General features: G+C 36.6%; 4 protein-coding genes across 17 annotated transcripts; 1 reads left to right on the top strand and 3 right to left on the bottom strand.

The window, feature by feature from the left end:
- Window positions 1-2,801: 2,801 nt before the first annotated feature.
- On the top strand, window positions 2,802-4,390 carry LOC121967766 (basic leucine zipper 23-like). Of its 6 annotated transcripts, none has more exons than XM_042518186.1 (4): window positions 2,802-2,902; window positions 3,002-3,058; window positions 3,150-3,996; window positions 4,083-4,390. In XM_042518186.1, the coding sequence occupies exon 3, from the start codon at window positions 3,344-3,346 to the stop codon at window positions 3,971-3,973; it is 630 nt and encodes a 209-aa protein (XP_042374120.1). In that variant the 5' UTR covers window positions 2,802-2,902; window positions 3,002-3,058; window positions 3,150-3,343; the 3' UTR covers window positions 3,974-3,996; window positions 4,083-4,390. The 6 variants fall into 6 exon arrangements, with proteins under 6 accessions (XP_042374120.1, XP_042374125.1, XP_042374122.1 ...); XM_042518191.1 differs by having other exon boundaries at window positions 2,822-2,902; window positions 3,299-3,996; XM_042518189.1 differs by having other exon boundaries at window positions 2,829-3,058; window positions 3,150-3,233; window positions 3,299-3,996.
- LOC121967765 (protein ABA AND ROS SENSITIVE 1-like) lies at window positions 4,260-10,325 on the bottom strand. Of its 3 annotated transcripts, XR_006107842.1 has the most exons (9): window positions 9,973-10,322; window positions 9,052-9,151; window positions 8,748-8,898; window positions 7,614-8,172; window positions 5,232-5,307; window positions 5,071-5,117; window positions 4,686-4,981; window positions 4,472-4,564; window positions 4,260-4,402 (listed from the first exon to the last, which is right to left on the bottom strand). XR_006107842.1 is itself a non-coding variant. In XM_042518185.1 (7 exons), exons 1-7 carry the CDS (start codon window positions 10,053-10,055, stop codon window positions 4,795-4,797), a joined length of 1,203 nt encoding a protein of 400 aa, XP_042374119.1. In that variant the 5' UTR covers window positions 10,056-10,322; the 3' UTR covers window positions 4,650-4,794. The 3 variants fall into 3 exon arrangements, 1 of the variants encoding a protein (XP_042374119.1); XR_006107844.1 differs by having other exon boundaries at window positions 4,472-4,981; window positions 9,047-9,151; window positions 9,973-10,325; XM_042518185.1 differs by lacking the exons at window positions 4,260-4,402; window positions 4,472-4,564 and having other exon boundaries at window positions 4,650-4,981.
- Window positions 10,326-12,028: 1,703 nt separating this feature from the next.
- Window positions 12,029-17,647, bottom strand: LOC121967767 (KHG/KDPG aldolase-like). Of its 6 annotated transcripts, none has more exons than XM_042518196.1 (10): window positions 17,414-17,644; window positions 16,981-17,035; window positions 16,835-16,891; window positions 16,722-16,766; window positions 14,896-14,979; window positions 14,230-14,295; window positions 13,941-13,979; window positions 13,677-13,754; window positions 12,532-12,822; window positions 12,029-12,444 (listed from the first exon to the last, which is right to left on the bottom strand). In XM_042518196.1, exons 1-9 carry the CDS (start codon window positions 17,572-17,574, stop codon window positions 12,802-12,804), a joined length of 606 nt encoding a protein of 201 aa, XP_042374130.1. In that variant the 5' UTR covers window positions 17,575-17,644; the 3' UTR covers window positions 12,029-12,444; window positions 12,532-12,801. The 6 variants fall into 6 exon arrangements, with proteins under 6 accessions (XP_042374130.1, XP_042374127.1, XP_042374129.1 ...); XM_042518193.1 differs by having other exon boundaries at window positions 13,677-13,776; window positions 17,414-17,640; XM_042518195.1 differs by having other exon boundaries at window positions 13,677-13,776; window positions 16,856-16,891; window positions 17,414-17,638.
- A 386-nt stretch (window positions 17,648-18,033) lies between these two features.
- On the bottom strand, window positions 18,034-21,799 carry LOC121967769 (proteasome subunit alpha type-4-like). Of its 2 annotated transcripts, none has more exons than XM_042518198.1 (2): window positions 21,646-21,799; window positions 18,034-18,996 (listed from the first exon to the last, which is right to left on the bottom strand). In XM_042518198.1, exon 2 carries the CDS (start codon window positions 18,985-18,987, stop codon window positions 18,235-18,237), a length of 753 nt encoding a protein of 250 aa, XP_042374132.1. In that variant the 5' UTR covers window positions 18,988-18,996; window positions 21,646-21,799; the 3' UTR covers window positions 18,034-18,234. The 2 variants fall into 2 exon arrangements, with proteins under 2 accessions (XP_042374132.1, XP_042374134.1); XM_042518200.1 differs by having other exon boundaries at window positions 18,034-18,988; window positions 21,646-21,790.
- Between the last annotated feature and the right edge of the window lie 160 nt (window positions 21,800-21,959).

The raw sequence follows: 21,959 nt of genomic DNA on the forward strand, positions 1-21,959 counted from the left end.
TCAAAAAAGGGGAGATTGTTGGTGCGGTTAGCACTAACGATTTAACCTAGGTTTTGATGAATGACAAATCAGGTTAAGTTAATTTGTTGTTGTCTAACACTCTGATCGAGTGTGCAGGAGAAGTCCAGACAGGTCGACGGGCTGACCGGATGTCTGGCACGAAACCCAGCTAGGTCGACGGGCTGACCGGATAGTTGGCACGAAGTCCAAGCAGGTCGGCGGGCTGACCGGACGCTTAGGCACGAAGTCCAGCTAGGTCGACGGGCTGACCGGATAGCTGGCACGAAGTCCAGACGGGTCGACGGGCTGACCGGATGTCTGGCAGGTAAGTAAGGTAAGTCACTGGAGGGGAGTGACTGCGAGGACGCGTTCCCAGGAAGGGAACATTAGGCGTCGATCCGGCTTAGATTCATTTTGGATATCTAAGTCGAGATCGTGACTAGATTCCGGTCTCGGAAAGACGGAATCTAAGTCATACTCTTTTTGCTAATTCATACTCAATTTGTTTATCTATAAAACTGTGCTAACAATCTGTGTTGCAGGGTATATTTGCCTCGGACTAACCTTTTCTTGCAGGAGAAGGACTTTCTGGAGAAGAGGGGTCCGGGCACCCGGAGGGGATCCGGGTGCCCGGAGGTGAATTTTATCCAAGCCGAGTCGTCGCCACGTGGAGTTCGCTTGATTAGACCTGCCACGTCGCACCAGGGCGCCCGGAAGGGATTCAGGCGCCCGGAGCAGCATATAAAAGAAGCCCCAGGGGTGGAGCTTCAGAATCAATTCAGAACTCTTAGACTGCTTGCTCTGCTGCTCTGTGCTCCGACGACGCTAACGAAGCTCCGACAACGCGATCTTTTCTTTATAGCTTTTCTTCTGTCGGTATAGCTTTGTTTTACTGTTTATTAGCATTTCTTGTACTGCCTTTGTACTTATCATTTCGAATTTCTAGTAAATTGCCCAACGAAAGTACTCACGGAGTACGGGCCTTCGAGTAGGAGTCGTCACAGGCTCCGAACGAAGTAAAAAACACCGTGTTCATTTGTTTATTGTTTTTTTTATTCCGCTGCGCTTAACTCTTTTTAACGCTGTTTTTCTAATCGATATTCACCCCCCCCCCTCTATCGAACTCTCACGATCCAACATCTTCTACTTCGGCTTCTCATCCCTCGGAAACATTGCGCTCTTACTTATTGTCCGCCAACGTACTCTTTCACAGCACCTCATCCCTCTGACGCACCGAGCTCGTTGACTCACTTCCCGTGCCATCCTTCTCGCTAGCTGCTTCTTTCGCTTGATTTCTTATGTTCCTAAGCTCTTGCATACTTAGACACAAGGATTAAACCCAACAGGACTTAACCTTGTTGACCACATCAAAACTAACTCTAGATACTTACATCATCAGTAGAAAAAAAAATTCTAAACTAAAATTGATAAAATCGCACTTATGTTGAACTATGTCTCAAGAAAGATTAAACGACTTGGAAATTTATGCATTGAAAATAAGGGGTTAGAAAAACTTAATTTTGAAGACATTATTTATGATTTTACTTCACAAAATACTAAAAGATCTAAACTTTTTTAATGATTATTTAATACAACTTTTTGGAGAAGTTTGAGAAAATATAACAAAGTATTAATTAGTCATCAATTCGTAACAAAATGTATAATACTAACATGTTTTTAATTAATAAATAAATCTATTAATCATATATAATATATTTATTGTCTTAAAAAATTTATTGAAAATAATCATTTCACCATTTTTTTACTTTTAAAATTATCTTTCAAATAGATAAATATTAGTAAAAAAAAACTTTTAATAGAAAGTAATCCATAAAGAGCAATCAATTTGAACCATAAATATTTTTTCACCTTAATTTTTTGGGAAAAAAATAAGAAAAAATCGTTTAAGTAAGAATTAACTATAGGAATTGAATACAAAATTAAAAAGGAAAAAAAATCATTAATACTTAAGAAAAGATATATACTTTCCTCATTTTCCATATTCAATCTCTGATGAGACAAACATTCAGATGATATTCACTCATTCAGATGAATGCATTACAAACATCAATCAGGCCATTGTTGCTCTATATAAACTCATGTAACCCCCTCTTAACCTTCTCAGGAAAACATCAAAGAAGGTTTCATGGCTAACAAGGCTTTTCTTGCATGCTTCTTGCTCATGTTCTTAGTCGCCACCACTCCAAGTGAGGCATACTCTCTTAGTCCTGATTTGTTGTAAACAAACACAAACATGGTAATATTTGATATTCATTAGTAATATTTGATTTTGTTGTTGAAGGTATTGTGATCTGCAAGGCTGATGACGCCGGTGGTGACCAAGTTTCAGCAAGTTGCCAAGAGGATTCAGATTGCAGGGCCCGTTGTGCAGCATGGTGCAGGGCCCCTTGTATCGGCGGGCGGTGTCTTTGTATCTGCTAACTGTAGTTTATATGACCATCTGAAGTCTTAAAATAAAGTCTGTTTGATATATATATATATATATCGAAAGCAACAATGTGACAACAGAGTGTGTCTGTCTCTGAATGATATGGTTTTAGGACCCTGTGTCTTTCTCTAAAGATATTGTGGCACTAAACAAATGTTGTGAAGAAGAAAAAGCTTTAACTGGAGCAAACGTGAGTTGTGTTGATGTTGGAACATCGCACCTGACCTCTGATCATATTTTTCTTAACATATCTTTTCTTCATAGTTTTCTCATTTTCCACAAATATACGACAACTGTTGACTTTTTTTTTTGTCAAAAAAAAAGAGACCAGCCGTATAATCTAAGTTAGATTTTGTTTTTAATCCTCTTGTTTATAAAATAGATTATCAATTGAGAAAAGGAAGGTCGACGACGACGATGATGGTAGAGAGAAGAGAGAGCTGAAAAGGAAAGGTGGGAAGGGAATCAGTGCGACGTAACGGTTTGTGTTTTCTGCGCACATCCAATCGAAACCTCAAACGATGACTTTCGTTCTCGCCCTCTCTTTCTCAGATTCTGCTCCTCAAAGGAGCCGAGCAGACGAGAGGAGAAAGGTCGAGGGGTTTCCAGGTCTCTTTACTTGATATCACCCTCCAGTTTTGATTGCTGTTTTTATCGACAAGGTTTCGTTTTGATGCTTCTCGCCGCTTCCTCGATCTAGTTTTAGTTCGATCGAGCGTCAAAGCTACAATCTTGCGTCCCTTGCTGCTGGGTTTGGGTCTTCCACGCAACTAGGGTTCTAAAAGTAACCTCTTTCCGCTGTTCTTTGAACTTTCTTGCCGTTTCCAATTGGTGCTTTTTCTTGGGTAGGAGAAAGGGCTCGTTGATCTAGGAATTGGATTCCGCGGTACAAGCATGGATGATGGAGAAGTGGATCTTTCGAACCACTATCTGTTGACAAATCCGGAGATGGCTCAGGGCTTCGATGAGTTCTTGAAGAACTCCAGAACATGCACCCACACGCACACCTGCAACCCCCCTGGCCGCGCGGCCGCCGCCCACACTCACACCTGCTACCACACACACACGCAGGTGTTCGCCGCCGGCGAGGAAGAGAATATTGGGGAAGACGAGATCAAGAAGTCGCGGAAACCGCTAGGGAACAGAGAAGCCGTGCGGAAGTACCGCGAGAAGAAGAAAGCCCACGCCGCCTTCCTGGAGGAGGAGGTCAAGAAGCTGCAAGTGCTGAACCAGCAGCTTCTCAGTAGGCTTCAGGGGCAGGCGGCGCTCGAGGCGGAGGTGGTCAGGCTGAGAAGCCTCCTGGTGGATCTCAGAGGAAAGATTGATGCTGAATTGGGCGGCTTCCCAATTCAGAAGCAGTGCAACCCTCCTGGTTTGCAGTGCGACAGCAATGGCCACTGCAATGTCGGAAACCCAGAGATGACCGATTGGGAAACGAGTTGTGGACCCTCAACTAAGCGCATCACCATGAACTCCATGGATGCTCTTGGGAGCTTAGTTTCATCTGCTTCCCAAACAGGGTGAAATGCAAATGCCAAGAGGCAAAGGTCAGAATTTTGTTTGTAAATGCATTTCTTGAGTCATATTATAGACTCCCTAGTGATTCATATCCAAGAATAATGTTTGATTGCAGCAAAAGAAAGTCGTACGTTGATCCTGGACGTCCCACACGGCTCTGTAGAGAAGTAAATTGGAAAACTATAATTGGTCAGCATGTGGGAGAATGTTATTCAAGATTTTTATCGAAATTCGACCATGCCCCAGCAATACTACCAAGAATAATGTTTGATTGATGTCACAGAAGATATAACCTGTGAAATTTTGAGTATGTAGACAATAAAGATACATATACTTCTTTTTTTTTTGTACTCCTTTAGCTGCTTGTATTTTTTCTGTCACAATCTTGGACAGTGCTGTATTGTTCTATCTGTTTCATCTGCATCCTCCTGGCATCTGGAAATCATAAATTTGAATCGTCAAATTATATACGAGTACAAAATGGACAAATACTAACGAACGTACCGTTTATTTTACTCCGGTTGTGGACTTGCAACTTGAGCTTACTTCTATTTGCAATGGATTATGTGACCTATTACACTAGCTTCATACATTTGGCTGTAATTTTTCTAGCAGTTCTAAGTTTTGAATAAAATACAGAAGCTAGAAATCAAACCAAATAAGAAGTATCAGGCATAGCAAGAGTTCTAAAACGGAGAGGACTTTTTACTTCGGTTACCTCAAGGTTGTGCAGAGAAGAATCAAGCATACAGCACAATCATTTTGGGTTCTATACGACCAAAGTTTAAGCATCTAACTGAGAACACAAATTCCAACTAGATGGTAGTTTATAAATGTTGTGCCCTCCAATTCACTGCAAAGTTGTCATCTTCGTCATCATCACCCTCATCGCTGGATGACTCATCGCTCGACTGCTTCCCCATGAAGGCTGGGCGTTGTTTTGCTTTTGCGAGCCGTTCAGTCCTCACCTCCACAAGTTTCTTCTTAATCTCATCCACTCTCTCCTTGTATGCCCTGTGATAATTCAGAAAAACAAAGAAGGTAACTTCCAAAATCTTCACTGTACGGTGAATATAATCCAAAAGTTCAAGCAAATATCTAACTTTTGCTCCAGTGAACGAAATCCCTCCATCTCCTCGGCAGCATCAATCTGCAAAAGATGCATGCATGCATTTTAGCCTCTAATATAATTAAATCAATCATTTCTTTAAAGGAAAAATTGTTTTCTGGTTAAAACTGTTTTGGTGTGAGGAAGATAACTAACCTCCTCTTCTTCCAGGCGATCATCCACTACCTGCAAATTAACTTGGATTTCCTTCTCAAATTCTTTGTATGCATCACTGCAATGCATCAACCAAAATTGCATTGTCAAGCTCATGCAACTTTTTGTTCTCAAAATGAAGGCAATTAGATGCGCGTGAGGATTCTGACAACCAAGCCGGTATTTACAGAATAACTACACTCTAGTTTTGATAGTAAAAGATCATCTGTGTACACCCACCAATAATTCTTATAGCATATTTATGAAGCTAAACTGGAAAGAAAATTAAAGTGAAATGAAAATTTCTATTCCTAGTGTAGACAAAATTACCAACTAATGCCATAACAGGGATTGATCCATGTGTCATATATGCAACCAGTAAGAAAGTAACACGTGGCTCAGCCAAGGGGATCAATCTATGTCCATCAAAAGGATATAGGCTATTTCAGTTGGACACCATAGGCATGTGGAACTTTTACATTGGTTAGATCTCTAATACCTAAAAAGGGGGCCAAGGGTCCCATATAAAGGAACTTTTGAAAGCAAGACAAATCTCTGGGCAATTTCTAGTTAACTTATCACTATTGCCACCTCAGCATATTCTTGCTGCCTATATAATTCTAAGCCAACTTGGCATAATTAACCCTTATTGTTCCACCATGCCCCCATTTGAGCCTTAACTGAACTTCCTAAAAACCTTTCAACCTTTAAGACACCAAAATCATCCCAAACCCATTCACCTCGGGAAAGCTGCTTGCACCATAACTAACTTTAATCTATTCCAACTGAACTCATTGCAGTTCAGCCATACCAAGCCTACACCATATGCAAACTTGGACAAGCTCATTCTGACTCAGTCCCTAGCCAACTTCCCCGACCTAAGTCTGAGCTAGACCAAATGTCTAGCAAACTTCCATTATATGTAATGATTTTGCCTATAATAATTACCAATGTAGAATTGAAAAAATCTTGATAAATAGTTGCGAGGACAGTTATCTCAGAGAACAAGGATTATTTCGATGAAACTGTGTCAAAAAGGAGAAAAGATCAACCAATACTTATCACATAGAGCAGAGATTATTTAGATGCAACTGTGTCAAAAAAGAGAGAAGATCAACCCAGTACATGGGGTTTGGAGCAATGCAGATTGCAAGATCTAGGAGACTGGCCATACAAAGCTAAGGTTACTTTTACAGCTTCAAATGCTATCACAAAGTTTAGAATCAATCCTATTACAAATCCACAATATCAAAACTCACATCTAGCATTACAAATAAACTTATGGAAACACATTATTATATAACAAATATCAAGATATGCTTTCTACCGAATGCTTCCATAAGGTAAATGTGTGCCCAGAGTAAAATACTAAAATTCTGTTGTCTTGAACAATAAAATTCTCTTCCAATCCAAAACACAAATAACAGTACGAAAAACAAAATCTTATGAATGATACAGGTGCAATCTGTTCATCGCCAACATTGGAGGGGATACTTTTTAAGGACAACTCAAATGTATGATTGACATCATCCCTAATGGCTTAACAGTCCCCCTCCGGCGACACCACATGTACCAATAAAGGGAACAGAAGCAAGGCTCTGAACAATGACCATTGTTAAAATTGGAGGATCTCAGTGTAATAGTATAAAATATAAATTAACAATGCTTTATTCAAACCTTTCCAAGTGAACCAGATGAAGGCCATTAAAAATAAAAGGCACGCTTGCTTTTTAATAATTCTGAAACTATTTATAGATTTCTTTCTTTCAATCCATCATGGTCATCTCCCTTCCATAGTTCCAGAACCCTCCCTCACGTTGCCAGTCAATCAGATGAGATCTAGCTGTCTATGCCTTTAAATAATCTTGTCAATCTCACTCCAGTACCCCCAATTGTTCCTTGTATTAGATTCATAGCTAAGCTCTAGTCAATGACAAAATAACAGGTAACCAACTAACATTATACTTCTCTTTTCCATGCTTCTCAGTCACATGTAAGATAACATGTTCTCCTTTCCCTGTATTGTTTTCTCTATTAAATTTAACAAATTATTCTCTATACCATGGCATATCTTGGTACAGTACTAAAAATGTCCAAAGAGGGGATGTACAATAGTTGATAGCAGCTAAGAGTTGATTCTTCGAACTCGCGCAATCAATACTAGTTGAACAGAAAACTACTGCTAACTGGTTCCTAGGATCAACAAAAGAAAAGTGCAAATCTCACCAAAAAGGTGCAACAGAGATGTACACTTTTGGTGACAATCCAACATGCCAAACTTTCTGAAATTCAGGACAATCCCCTTATCGGATTGAAAGGGGCAGTGAAGCAGTTAAGGAATGAATATTATATAATGCTGGCAGAAATGTTAGAGAAGAGGTTTACTTTATATCGACTTTAACAGGCTCAATCCCACGTGCACGGAGATCAGCATCCTTATTGTCAAAAAATCCTTCTGGTAATGCTCCTTTAGTTTGTTTGGCATCAGACCCATCAATCCTTTTTGATGCTCGACTGATATGGTTGGAGCCAGCTGAAATTGTATTAACCTGGTCGAGTGCTAAACCATCTTGATTTTCTACCTCTCGATTCAACTGTTTGGGGGTCTGATCATCAACTGTTCTTGTGTCATCAAAAAAGTTCGGGGGAAGAGCCCTAGTAACTTGTTCTGCATCTGTATCAAAAAAGTTAGGTGGAAGAGCCCCATTTTCTAGTTCTGCATCTGTGCCATCCACTATTTTGGATGGCTGAGCAAATTTGGTAAACTCTTTCTTCTCTTCGTTAGATTCCAAAACCTTGTGGCTTTTCTTTTTTGTAGAATGTGGTACATCAAAGGCCCGATTGATAGAAGGTGATGAATCTTTCTTCACATCTTGAATATATGAGGAACCAGAACCAACTAGTACCGGTGTGTCAATAGGCTTGGCCTTCCCTCCAGCAGAATCTAGACATGATAATCAATAACTTAATAGAATCAATAGTTAAACTAAGCACTAGGTAAAAATTAAGAGAAACTAAATAGTACAGATTTGCTAGTTTCAACCACAAAGAAATAACATTAAAATAAGAGAACAGAGACTTAAAACAAAGTTAAAAGAATACACACAAAAAATCATCAATCACTTTAAGCAGATTCCCAAGCATAAAGGTTTAGCTATAAGAACAACAATTATAATTTAATGAACAAGAAGTATACAGTTTGCATTATACGAGTACACCATTAGCTCAAGAAACAGAAATTACATCCATTACACCCTTACACAATTCCTGGAGCAGCAACTTGGTAACTAGCAGAACCCACTAAATACACTTTTCAGCATTTCGAGAAAATATCTTCCAAAATCATTAGGAATCAAACAATTTCAATAAACAAGAGGTCAAGCTAAGCAACACAAAAGGTCAAATTTAGTTATCAATCATGACAGTTGCCTCATCAATTTAATTGTTTCCTCACATTCAACTGCCCAATGTAAACAAAACAGCAATAATTAAGAAATTAGAGAGAAATTGTTATCTCACCAATCTTTTGTCTCTTTGAGTTTTGATCATCGAAGAAGCCAGCAGGCAATGTGGAAGACAATTTACTATTTTGTTGTTCTTTTGATACTTCAGTCCTTGGAACATTCTCCCGAGACAATCCAGTAGCAGAAGCTTTTAGATTCTCAATAGCCTGCTTGAGAAAGTGAAAGGGTACTTATAACCAACCATCAGGTCCATCACAGGTTTTCCTTGTGGGCATCACATACGATTTGAATTAAAAATCTAACACCAAAAGGAAAATGGTTACTTATCCAAGAATAATTGAAGTGATACAGGACCTCACCTCATGATGCTTCTTAGAAATTTGGTGTGCAGGCCATTGTGATTCTGACTTCAGAACAACATTGCAAACTCTGCAAACCGGCTGATCATTCTCATTATACCTATACGAAGAACAACCAATAACACATTGGATTAACATACATCTGCATAGAAATTCCCATTGATGCCTTGACAGAGATCTTTTTAGGTGACACTTATGGAAGTAAGCCCCCATTTTGATAAAGATGGATATCAAACTAAACATTTTGACAACATCTTCAAAGACCATTACCACCATGGCTAGATGTCTTCATGCCTTGACAGAAATCAATTATGAACCTTTGCATCTACTACTTTTTAATATATAGTATGGATATCATGTTTTCCTATATTACAGTCATTGAAAAACACTTACACAGTCATATTTGTAAGGCTTAGAAATGGAGGATTATGCACGACAAAGCTAAAACCTGAGCACGTATCTAAGCTATGTGAAAAACAGAAGTTGAAGACATAGATTAAGTGTGTCATGCAACTTAATCAATTTTTTTCTAATTATATAACAAGTCAGAAGTTCAGAAATGCATAGTTTTTTCTTTCGGTATGGAGATGGGGGAAACGACTGATGACCAATGCGGCATTCATAAGAAAACGTAAAGGTCCTAAAGTTCCCTCTGGGTATTTAGCAGTAGCAGTTCGCCAGAAGTATCAAGTAATTATTGCTCCAAAATAGAGATTACAGACGATCTAAAATAGGAGGCTTTAAGGATGTTTCAGCAATGTATAAAAGCAAAAAACTATACATGCAATCCAAATGATTAACAGCATACCTGCAACAACAACAACAAAAATCAAATACACATTGAAATTTAAACACCAATACGCCTCAAAGCCCCGAAGAGAAGTAGCTAAAAAGGCAGTAATTATACCGCAAATCCTTTACCTGACAAGTGGAGAATCGATGCGCTTCTCTCGTTTCTGCGCCTCTCTCACCTTCGAGCGAACCAACGCCCTCCTCTGATCCATTAGAAAACAAATTCTTTCACCAGTCCAGCTTTTCCCAATTTCTTCTAGGTACCGTGAAACAACGCCTGTTATCTAATCAAAACTCTTAAGGAAACTGATCCGAAATAGGAGCTTCCGTAACCCTAATTTCGATGACGAGACATGGACGAGGTTGGCGAGGCGGGGGTCTGTCGGGCTAATCGGACGGGCAGGGGTCGTTCGGGCAAGGGACTCTACCACTACCAGAGGATCCGCTCTCAGTAGGTTAAACGCTCGTTTGTAGAAAAGGTAGTCACAGAGATATCAAAATATAAATATATATAATTCCATCATTAATAATCCGTCAACAATAAATAATAATAAAGTTAGGACGATAAATTAATCAAACGTTGACGAACAAATTTAATAATCTATTAGTACGAATTTATTTATATTCATTCATATTATATATATATATATATATATATATATATACACATGATTCTACAATATGTGACTGTGCACGCAAGATATCAGGTTTTAGTTTTTTTTTTTATTTTTGAATTAAAACAAATAATTAAATTATTTTTAAAAAATTTTATTTTTAGAGTTCAGGTTTTAGATTATAATATTAAAGTTTTTTTTTTTTTAGATTTTACCTCTAGGGTTTAGGTTTTGGATTATAGTATCAAAGCTATTTAGGGTTCAGGCTTTGGGTTATAGTATCAAAATTATTTTTTTTAGATTTTACCTCTAGGGTTCATGCTTTGGGTTATAGTATCAAAGTTATTTTTTTTTTTAGATTTTACCTCTAGGGTTCATGCTTTGGGTTATAGTATCAAAGTTATTTTTTTTTTTAGATTTTACCTCTAGGGTTCAGGTTTTGAGTTACAGTATCAAAGCTATTTTTTTTTAGATTTTATCTCTGGGGTTCAGGCTTCCCAATTAGGTTATAGTATTTGGTTTTTTAAAAAAAAATAATTTAAATATTTATTAAGTATTGTAATATATTGAGGGGATATATTAATGTATTAAAAATTTATATAAAGAAATGTTAATTTTTTTAATTGATTTTTTAAATTTAAAATATTAAAAAAATCAAAAAATGAAAAAAAAAAAAAAAAAACAAAGCTGTTGATATCCTGCGCGACTGTGCGTCCTGCGACAGGACGCAGTCGCGCACTGTGCGCGTCGCGCAGGATATCATTGTTATATATATATATATAGTCAATTTATTAATATTCATGAATAATGTTCATGAAAAATATTTATATATTTATTAATAAAATTCATATCAACATGTTAAATAAATAAATAAATAAATTTAAATTATCAAACTCAATAATCAAATAAATAAAAATTTCAAACAATCAAGTCAAACTTAAATTAAAAGATTGATAACATCTAAATGAATTAAATTCGAACTAAGCTCAAGTCAAACTTAAATTGAAACTCACTAACATCTAAACGAATCAAGTTTAAGTCAAATTTTAAACACGCTCAAACTCATAAAAAATAAATTAAACCAAACTTGAACAATCAATTCAAAGACTTGGTTCATTTTAAACTCGGTACAATTTGATTACTTTATCAAATAAACTTGAACACTCCAAGACTCAACTAGTTTACCGTCCTAATAGAAGTAAAACAATAACAAAAAAAAAAATACAAAGACATTTTTAAAAACTATTAAAAGTTATTTTATCAAAAATTTTCCGATACTTAGGCCTCTCCTTTCCTTTTTATCCTTCTGGATTATCCTCCCACGTGAATCAGACCTAGAGGCTGTTTATAATTCTTAAAAGTATAGAGGAGACTTCAACTTTAAGTAGTTTTCCCCTTTGTTCGCCTGATGAAAAGTCAACAAAGAGAAAGTGAAATTGTTCTCTAGAGTGATTTTTTGCCACAACAATGAGGCGCCAAGAAGTGTGAGGAATCGACATTAGAAATTGAGCGTGCATAATGATAGGCATGCTTGAACTTAGAGTTCTGTTTTTCCAAAAGGAAACAAACGGTAACAGATTCAAGGGGCAAAGATTGAATCAAATCAAGCCCAACATACAAAAGTGGGATTACATCTGTAGCCGAAATAATCCAACCCAAAGTATCACAGATTTTGTTAGATTAAGAAAACAACAATCATGCCCATTAACCTAGTGTCTTTGAGCATAATCAGCAAGTATGCGTAGACAAAGTTGAAAGAGATGAATTTACAATTGCGGGGCACTGAATGCAGAGTTCCATGTATATGCTGTAGATCCAATTTCACTGCATTGTATACACATCAAACAGCACAATCAAACCAAGGTTCCTAATTACTTGGAGCCAGCTATAATGGTCTTATATCCTCATTGAACTCCATGTAAGACTGTATCATCATAATAGATCTTTATATTTCCCATGTAGATTGTTGCTCTCTTAGCCATTTATCCTGACATAAAGGGCAATGAAATGTTAACAGAAGAAATGTCTGCATAAAGTACAGGTCAAAAGAGGATACAAGTTGGCTGGCTCTAACCTTTTTTGCAGTAAGTTAAAAGCACGAGCAAACTATCAAGTCCTTCTAAGAAACAGAGTCCTCTTAACTAGCATTCTAGCCTTGAGCAGTTCTTGGATTCAAAAAAGTGGCTATGTTTTTTGTTCCCTTATTTTGCTTAAATTTTTGCTGATTGGCCAACCTGAAGAGTTGCAAGACGAGCAAGTCGGCATATTTCTTTGAAATCTCTTCGTGCCATAGCTTCTTTCTCAAATATAGCATCTGAAAGTACAACAGCGGAGGCACCACATCCTATGTATCTTCCAATTGTCTCTGTATATTTGGTAGATGGTTTGATAATATTCAATTACCAAATTATTAGCAAGTACTCCAAACAGGACAAATGTTGATCAACAAGTTACTTTGAAAGCAAATAGCACCATGCAACTATTAGCCTCAATGCAGAAAGTGATAACTCATGCATAACCTAGTAGATATAAAAGACATGATAACATCACCCAAGAACTCAAGAACAATCCAAAAAACACCACCTAGTTGCGCATGTAACTTATGGTTCATCAAAATAATTAAAACTTCAACTGACCACTAAAACAAGTTGGGGATGTTCTGCATAAGAAGCAATGTTAAATAATGACCAAAGTAGCAATCCGTACCTTGTTTTATTGTCATTTCTATAACAAAAATGGATGATCATAAGAACTATATATGGATTCATGGAGCATAAAATAGGACTTCTATAAGAATATGTGAGAGCATATATCTTTGACAATTAACAAAAAAAGGCGGATAGCAGAGAGAGCCTATAAACCTTCGGATACCAACACCAATCACTTTGGAAGCAAAAGAAACCAGATGACAGGATTACTTTGAATATTAAGTCAAATAATCTTGTTAGCGTCATTTTAGAATCTGATCACAAATTGGACTCATGATATATTGTCATATTCTCATGTCTTCTATATTATCACATATTAATGTCTACAAATAACAGAAATAAATTTCTGTACCAATAAAGAACACACTATACATGAAATTGTTGAAATTCTATCCATTTGGATACGATGAGCAAGGAATGAAAATCTAATGTTGCAGAAAAATATAATAAAAGGCGAAGAATTCAACATTAAAAAGTAAGTGAAGAATTCTATGCGTTTGATGTAGACAACCTGTTGTGATGCCTTGCGAAGCAACCATTGGAATATGGGGAAATGGTTTCTTAATTGCAGAAATATATCTTTCGCCACCTAAGATTGAGACTGGATAAATCTAAATGAGAGAGAAACATATCAAAGCAAATACACATCCTTTTCTGCATTGGTGAAAAATCGTATCTTCATGCTAGAAGACAAAATATGAGTCCATTGTCTATTGAACTATGATTTATCAATGCCTCCCATGTGCCAACATATCGAAGAAAGGATAAGACTCACCTTGACAATTCTAGCACCAGTATTATGTGCAAATAATACCTGCACACAACAACAAATGAGAAGACAAACTTAAAAGGCTAAATAAACAGTGATGTTAAAGTATATATATGCTAGCAGAAGACCTTCATAAAATTACAATGATTAAAAAAAAAAGAGAAAACAAATAAAAAACCAAAACTATTTATGATGTGTTCAGTTTAATATAGTTGTCCAAATAAACAGAGAACAGACCAAAACTACATATCATGTGTATCAGCTGAACATAGTTTGTTCTTGTAAGCATACTCACTTCTGTTGGCGTCATTGCTCCTGGAATATATAGCACATTACTATTGTGGTGATCAACTAATATTTCCTGAAACAAAAAGTGAAAGAAGCATTGCTCAAAAAGGATTCCTAAAGTAATAGTGAGAATTATTGGCAAAGTTACGTCATTAACAAAAAAAAAACACTTATATGCTTTAACCAAAGAATCAAATTGCCACCGTATTAGATAAAGATGCTTTAACAAGAAACAGAACTGAATTTAAGAAAATATCTGGAAGGTATAGCCCATTGCATGAATTTTACCACTCAAGTAGCCAAAATCACCAATATATATTTCAATAATCTTAACCATGCAAAAATATCTGAAACTATATATCAAAAGATGGGCCATCAATAAATGAGTCTCAGGGATCGGATCAACTAACTACAAGCAGACTTCTTTTCTTTTGTTGATCCTTATTCATCTCGGTTAATGGTGTCAACTCCTCTTTTAAAGCAAGTTTGTAAATCTATGAGAATACCAAGAGGGAAAATGCGCCAGTTTTTGAAGGTTATGAAAACTTCCATCTACTTGATAATGGAGTATTTAGAATAATGCAATTCCAATACAACAACAACCAAACATTTATCCAATGCATTATAGAAATGAAACCTAATTCATTAACATGTGATGCCCATTAACTCATACCATTATTGTACCAGGACTCATCAGGAATCCAGCTCCAGCATTAACAGCTTTTCTTGCATCCTCAGCATTTAAGACAGTTCCGACCTACATAAAAAATGTAGAAATGGTTGCCTTAAGCAGAAGCAAACAGATGATTAATTGTAATTTTACTATTGACCAATCAATAATACATTTTAAATAATCAGCAAAATAGCGCAACTTCATATATGATGTTTACATAATATGATAAAGAAAATCATGTGTACATGCCGTTTTTGTTCAATTGTTATCATTATTTACAATTAATGGTATATCTCATAATCCACCAAGATGAGAATCTGACTCATTAGTTTTGCTCAGTCGAACTACTATTCCAAAATGCTCAGTTAATAGTAGCTACCCATCAAAGTTTATAAACTCCTTTTTTTGTTCACAGTTCACCATGTAAAATGAACCTAAGGAGTGACCCTCTCCTCAATTAAGGATTAATTTTTTTATGAAGGACAATTCCAACTCAACCCAAAATCATCCCTAATTGACAACATGAGATTCAAAGGTGGCTTTTTTTTCACACTAGTAACCCTTTTAGCATATCAAACTATCTAAGATTAGATTTCCCTTGACTTGACACTAATCATCACAACTCACAAACCCCTCAAAACAAGAGAACTATTCCAAAATGTTTAACCCAAGTTAATATTAACTTACCCATCTAAGCTTATAAATCCTCTTTATTATCCACAAGACTAAACTAGAGTGTCACAAACTCACAATCTCGTCTACTTAAGGTTTGACATCCTTAAAAAGAGTGAAAATCCATAGCCAAGAATCATCCCTAATTGTGGCAAAAGACGAATACGCTCGCCCCCAGCACCCCCGCCAACCCGTCCCAAGGCCAACACGGAGGAGGTAAATCACGGGCGGCTACTAGCCTTTGGAATAGTGACTAGTACATAAGGGAGGTATTTACCTCGGCTTTGCCGAGATTCGAACCCCAGACCTCATTGTGGCAACACCTCATGCGCTAGCCACTAAACCCATCCGAGGGGACCAAGAATCATCCCTAATTGATAACATATAAAGCGGCTTAGCCATCATGTTGGTAGTATTTTCAACACCTTACATTGTCTAGGAGTAGGTCCTAATACTAATTGAGACAACCTAAGCAGATGAGAGAAGTTACCCAATAATTTTGTTGGGTTGAAGTACTGCTCCAAAATCCTTACCACAAAGTTAATAGTAGTTTACTCATCTAATCCTATAAAATAGCTTTATTAGTCGATAGCTCACCATGTGGGACTACACTAGGGTGCCACAATAAATAATTAACCATGTTCATCATAAATTTTATAGTTTAAAAAAACTATCTAGGAGTTGCATGCATAATATGCATCCAAGATGCAAAGTACTATTGTACCTGTGTCATCTAATACAGTTTTGGTCTTTTGGGAACTATATTGTATATGATTTTTTTTTTTTTGGAAAAATGCAAAGTGTGAACAGAGATATGCACACTGAATTATATTGATAGTTTTCTTCTTTAAAAAAATTAAAAAATAGATGTTACAGGTCAGATAATCCCAGAATGACAATTGGCTATCTTAAGCTATAGCATTCAACAACAGAACCATCCTACAGAGACCCCATAAAAGAGACAACCCCTATTTTAACTACCAAGGTTGCTGATCAGAAATAACACCAAGAAATCATATGGAATGACTTGTTTACAAAGCATGCTCCTGTTCAAGAGCATTCTTGAAGATCCAAAAGTTGCAAATATAATCATGCAGTTCTCTCAAAATTGTATCTGGTAGTATTCCATCATAAGACAATTCCTAACAACTTACCCCTATAACTGATGAAGGGTAATGGTTCAGAAGCTCTTTTACCACCTATACATAATAATCAAGATTGTAAGGCATACTTTAAATTAAATACAACAATGGAAAAAAACTCTCACATGATGGAACAAAAGAACAACCTCCAATACCCCTGGAGTAGACATCACAATCTCTAGCTACGCCATTCAAAAGAAATCCTATTAGAACATACTAACAGAAGCTAAGGTTTCTCAAAAGAGCAAAACAATTTCTGAACGTGACTTACAACAGATATGCCCCCGCTTAGAGCAGCACAGGCAGCTTCCATGGCTGTATCAGCACTAAAAATATAATTATATTGGCTTAATCCTTCTTTAAGTGTTTGCTAAAAAAAAGGTCTATAAATGTTTGATCAAAAATAACCGTCCTTGTCTGTTTGCTCAAATAAATAACCAATTTAAGTATTCGCACAAAAACATAGCCGTGGCTCAAAAACTAACCAGTCCAATAGTTATCATATGTACAAGTACTATGTATAAAATCCACGAATACGCATTTTAGTGAATACGCATCATGTTCATTGTCTGGCTATCAGAATTCAAAATAACATACCAGATGTGCAAAAATCTCGAGCCAAGACACGAGGATCGAACAATAATAACAACAATTTAAAGTAGGAAGATTTTCCAAACGAGAAAGTTGACACGGGTAGAGATTACTCTTGGGCGCGGAGGCAAGCGATGATCCTCGAACTGAGAATCGCTTCTAGGGTTCCGGAGGAGGGAGGAGAAGTGGCGGTACCCGCGGCAGCGGAATGTGCCCTAGAGCAGGCGCCGCGAGACGGAGGCGGTAGAGGAAAGAAGCAGCTAGCGAGCGCCATGGATCACTAACTGGGTTTCCGATAGAATGGATGGCGAGCTTAGTTTTGCTTTACTGCTCTCCTTTACTACTTATGATGATGGGATTTTTTTTTGGGAAACCCGCTCAGGTTTTCAAAAACCTTAAAATCACATTTTCATCATCACACGTGTAAATTGTCTATTGACCCATGTAAGTGCATGTATAATGCATTAGCCAATTTGCAACATAGGAAACTAAGGGTGCATTTATTATTATTTATGCATGTCTCATTTTCATTTTTTTTTTTAAATAAGATATTTTTTAAAAAATAAAAAATAATTTTTCATCATTCTATATTTTTAAAAATATTATCTATTTTTTAAAAAAAATAGATATGAAAAATACGAATCAAACATCATTTATCAGAAATACATATTTTTCAAAAAATAAAAATAAAAAATGTGTAAACTAAACGCATCCTAAGATTTTTCTCTTTCAATTAACATTAGAACCCATTCAGATTTCAGAATGCAGATTCAACATTCATTCTAAAAACACAGAAATTTGGAATGTCCCTACATAAAGCAAATTCTCAACCCAGGCAAACCTCTTGTGTAACTTTCATTACACAGTCATCTCAATTTAGCATTCCATACGATATCCAGCTTCCGTACCACAATTTACTAAAGAAGTCTAAAACTCAAGTGGACTCGGTGGCAACCTGAGTCACTCCATGTTTCACCAGCAACTTCTCTAGCAACTCTCGCCTGCATACTTGATACTTCACAGCCCCGCTAGGCTCTAGAAAGATTTCAGCTAGTTCAAGTTTCTCGGATGTAAGACTCGTGCTATCCATCGTCCTGCTCAGCACCTTCAGAGCAAGTTGCACTGCTTCCTCCCGGGTTATCTCATCCTTATAGTCTTGTTTCAACATTGACTGTGCTGCCTGATTGTTGCCACCGATTGCTGCTGCCTTCCATCCACTGTAATTACCGCTAGGGTCGCTCATGTAGAGTTGGAACCCGTAATTCTTGTCCCATCCTGCAAAAAGGAAGGAAACACCAAAGGGGCGGAGGCCGCCGAACTGGGTGTAGCCCTGCTTAGTGTCACAAAGGGACTGAACCAATTGCTCTACAGGCATGGGCTCCTGGTAGGCAAGAGTGTAGCGCTGGGCCTGAACTTGAGCAGTGTTGAGGAGGATGTTTGCATCAGACATGATCCCAGCAACAGCACATGCAAGGTGGTCATCGATCTTGTACATCTTTTCAGTTGAATGGGATGTCTGGAGGAGTTTGGAGGTGACCTTCTTCTCGCCAACTAAGACCACTCCATCTTGTGCTAGGATGCCAACAGCTGCTCCAGCATTGCTAATGGCCTCCATGGCATACTCAACTTGGTAGAGACGACCTTCAGGAGAGAAAATCGTCGTACGGCTATCGTAGCGGCGAGACATTCTTGTAAACTACTAAAGCATTAGAGAACGAAAATATGGCACCCAAAAAAACAGAGAACAAAAATAAAGTAGCTCTAGAGTTAGTTCCCGCAACAGGGAACAATAAATAAATAATCAAGTGCATATAGTTCAGCATGACATATAACATCGAAAAATCTTCTATAAACACAATAAGATAATATAAAATTGGTCAAAACATGATGCTTCAATTATATGTCTATGACCACTAAAGATGTATCATCACTGTGTATTAAGAAATGTACCATGACAGTGGCATGCTCATTTCAGCAATAGCAGACAGGTCAAGCCTAAGTTTTGCCAAGGATGAATGTTCTAGTTCAAAAAAGACTTAGCTTGTTTACCATGAAATAAGTAAAGTCATAACACCATGAACATGCATATCTCTTAACCTCTGGATGAGCACTGTTTTTCAAGCATCTCATGTGACTGCATATCTCTGTGTATTTCTATGCATCATGCAATTCTTCACCATTAACACATGAACATGTAATGGCCTAGTTTCCAGTTCACTAACCTACCTCAAATTAGTTTTTAGGACAACAGAAAGCAATATATTTAGGAAGAGTAGGCAAGAAAAAATTATCAATCTACTTTCCTCATAGCAATGGTAAAGTTGTTTTGTGACCTAAAGGTCACGGGTTCAAATCCTGGAAATAGCCTCTTGCAAAAAGCAGGATAAGGCTGCGTATAATGGATCATTCCCCGGGACCCTGTATGACGGGAGCTTAGTACACCGGGCTGCCCTTTTCTTTCTTTTTTTTTTTATACTTTCCTCATAGCATTAAAGGGAAAAAAATGAGAAGATAACAGATTCGTTGACACAAAAAACAAATGAAGGTTAGAGGAAAAATTTTAACTAAAAAAAAAGATGCAATTGGTGAAGAAAATAACCATTTAAGAATTTACAGTCAAACTGTGTAAGTAATATATGCTTTATAAATCGGTAACTATTACAAATCTGGGTTTTATTTATAAGTCAAAGCTTTAATTATAACCTTATGTTTTGATTAATCTCTTTCAAAATGCTTGAATTATATTTGATACGTAGAAGTAATTTTGCAGTAACCAACGCCCAACCCCATATCTGAACACACAACTTTTTGTAATTTTGAAGAAAACTTGTGGAGTTTGTCTGTGACAAGGCCAAATAATACATTACCTTTTAAAATGCATTATTAATAGATTCCACAAGATCTATAAGCTAATTAATATATGTTGATATGCTATTGACAGGATGTGCCCAGAAATAGAAAAGTTGTGCAAAGTAGATGAATCTTCATCTAAAAATAAGACTATCAGATAGTATTTAATGATTCTTTCTTATTATGTGAAGATAAATATTTAAAATACACAGGAGGGTAATTTCTAATCCCTAATCACGTTCACTACAATTTCAGAATCACCACTATTGGATTTAACTAGAAACAACCAACCAAACACAAGCGACTTTCTTTCATCATATTCTTTGGTTAGGTGATAGCTTAACATTGTAAGGCTATACATAGAGTGGACGATGACCAAATTATCTCTAATGTGCTAAGCTCAAAACAGATATTTCTCATGCTTCGGTACCATCTTATTTGTGAGTTACCTCATGAAGATTAAGACTAATATAGATATCAGCAAGCTTTCTCTTTAAGTATCAAATCTATCTCACAATATGATTTTGCAATAAAAGTAAAAATAAAATAAAATAAAATAAAATAAATAAACAAAGGTGCAGAGTATATGTTTTCAGCAGAGGGATCCAAACAAGTTTAGTGGCACACTTCTTCATGTTCTGGAATATATTTTAATATCTTTTGATTGAAAAAAATATTAGGTCGGCATAGATACACATAGATTTGAAGAAAAGAGTTTTGGTTTGTGGTTGCATATTTATATGTAATCATTTTTAAGTAACACTTTTTATTCATTAACCACCTATATCAATTAGCAATTAGCGTTATGTAAGGGGGAAGACTATGAAGCCAATGCAAAGATTCAGTTTTGGAATAAAAACATGGAAATTCAGAATTGAAGCATAAATTTGTGACATATCAAACAAATATTGAATAAAATAGATCTATTGGGTAAGAAAATTGGGGAACATTAGAAACAAATAGTAAGAGGACAGCCACAAGAGTGATATTTGACATTGAAAAACATTAGAAATTCTACAATACTAACATAGTAATAAAGACAAAAAAAACAAAGTAAGTCTATCATCTTTAGCGAACATTCAAATAGCTAAATCTACAGTTGAGATAGAAATTGAACAAACAATATCAAAAAGTAAACTCATCTACAAAATTAAAGGAAACTATTACAAACAGTACCAAAAAAAACAAAAAGGGCATATACGCAACGCAGAAAGGCAAACATTAGGAAGAAGAACGACATAAAAGAATAACCACTACAGAAACATGCAAAGGCAAACAATATTTCAAGATGAAATGCACCCACCTAGATGATTAAATTGCAGAATCGACAAGCTTAACATTATAATAAAAGTACAGAGGAAAATCTGACAAGAAAATGATGAACAAATTGGAGCGAACATGTTTCCGAAGCCCTAATTATATGAGGAGAAAGGGAAAACGGATGAGAAAAGTGACATTAAGCAGGAAATAGTAGAAGTAAGATCAGAAATTTCACCTTAACAAAAGTCGGCTCTTTGCGATCTCCTGACTGGAAGAGGAGCAGATCGTGGAGCGGGAGAAAGAAGGACTAATACGGTCGAACCTGCTTGGACATCAAGAAAGGGTTACGGCTCGCTAATGGGTTCTTATCGGGTCTCGCCATTAAACGTCCGAATCAGATAGAACCGGTGATGCGAACCGCAATGACATACCAAAACCCGATAACACTAAGGGTGTGTTTGATTCAGGGTAATCGTTAATTATCTTGGTTATCTGTCCAAGATTATCATTAATAATCTTGTTTGATTTAAGTTATAATCAATTCTCAAG

This window comes from Zingiber officinale, chromosome 3B (genome assembly GCF_018446385.1).
Source record: "Zingiber officinale cultivar Zhangliang chromosome 3B, Zo_v1.1, whole genome shotgun sequence".
NCBI classification, from domain to species: domain Eukaryota; kingdom Viridiplantae; phylum Streptophyta; class Magnoliopsida; order Zingiberales; family Zingiberaceae; genus Zingiber; species Zingiber officinale.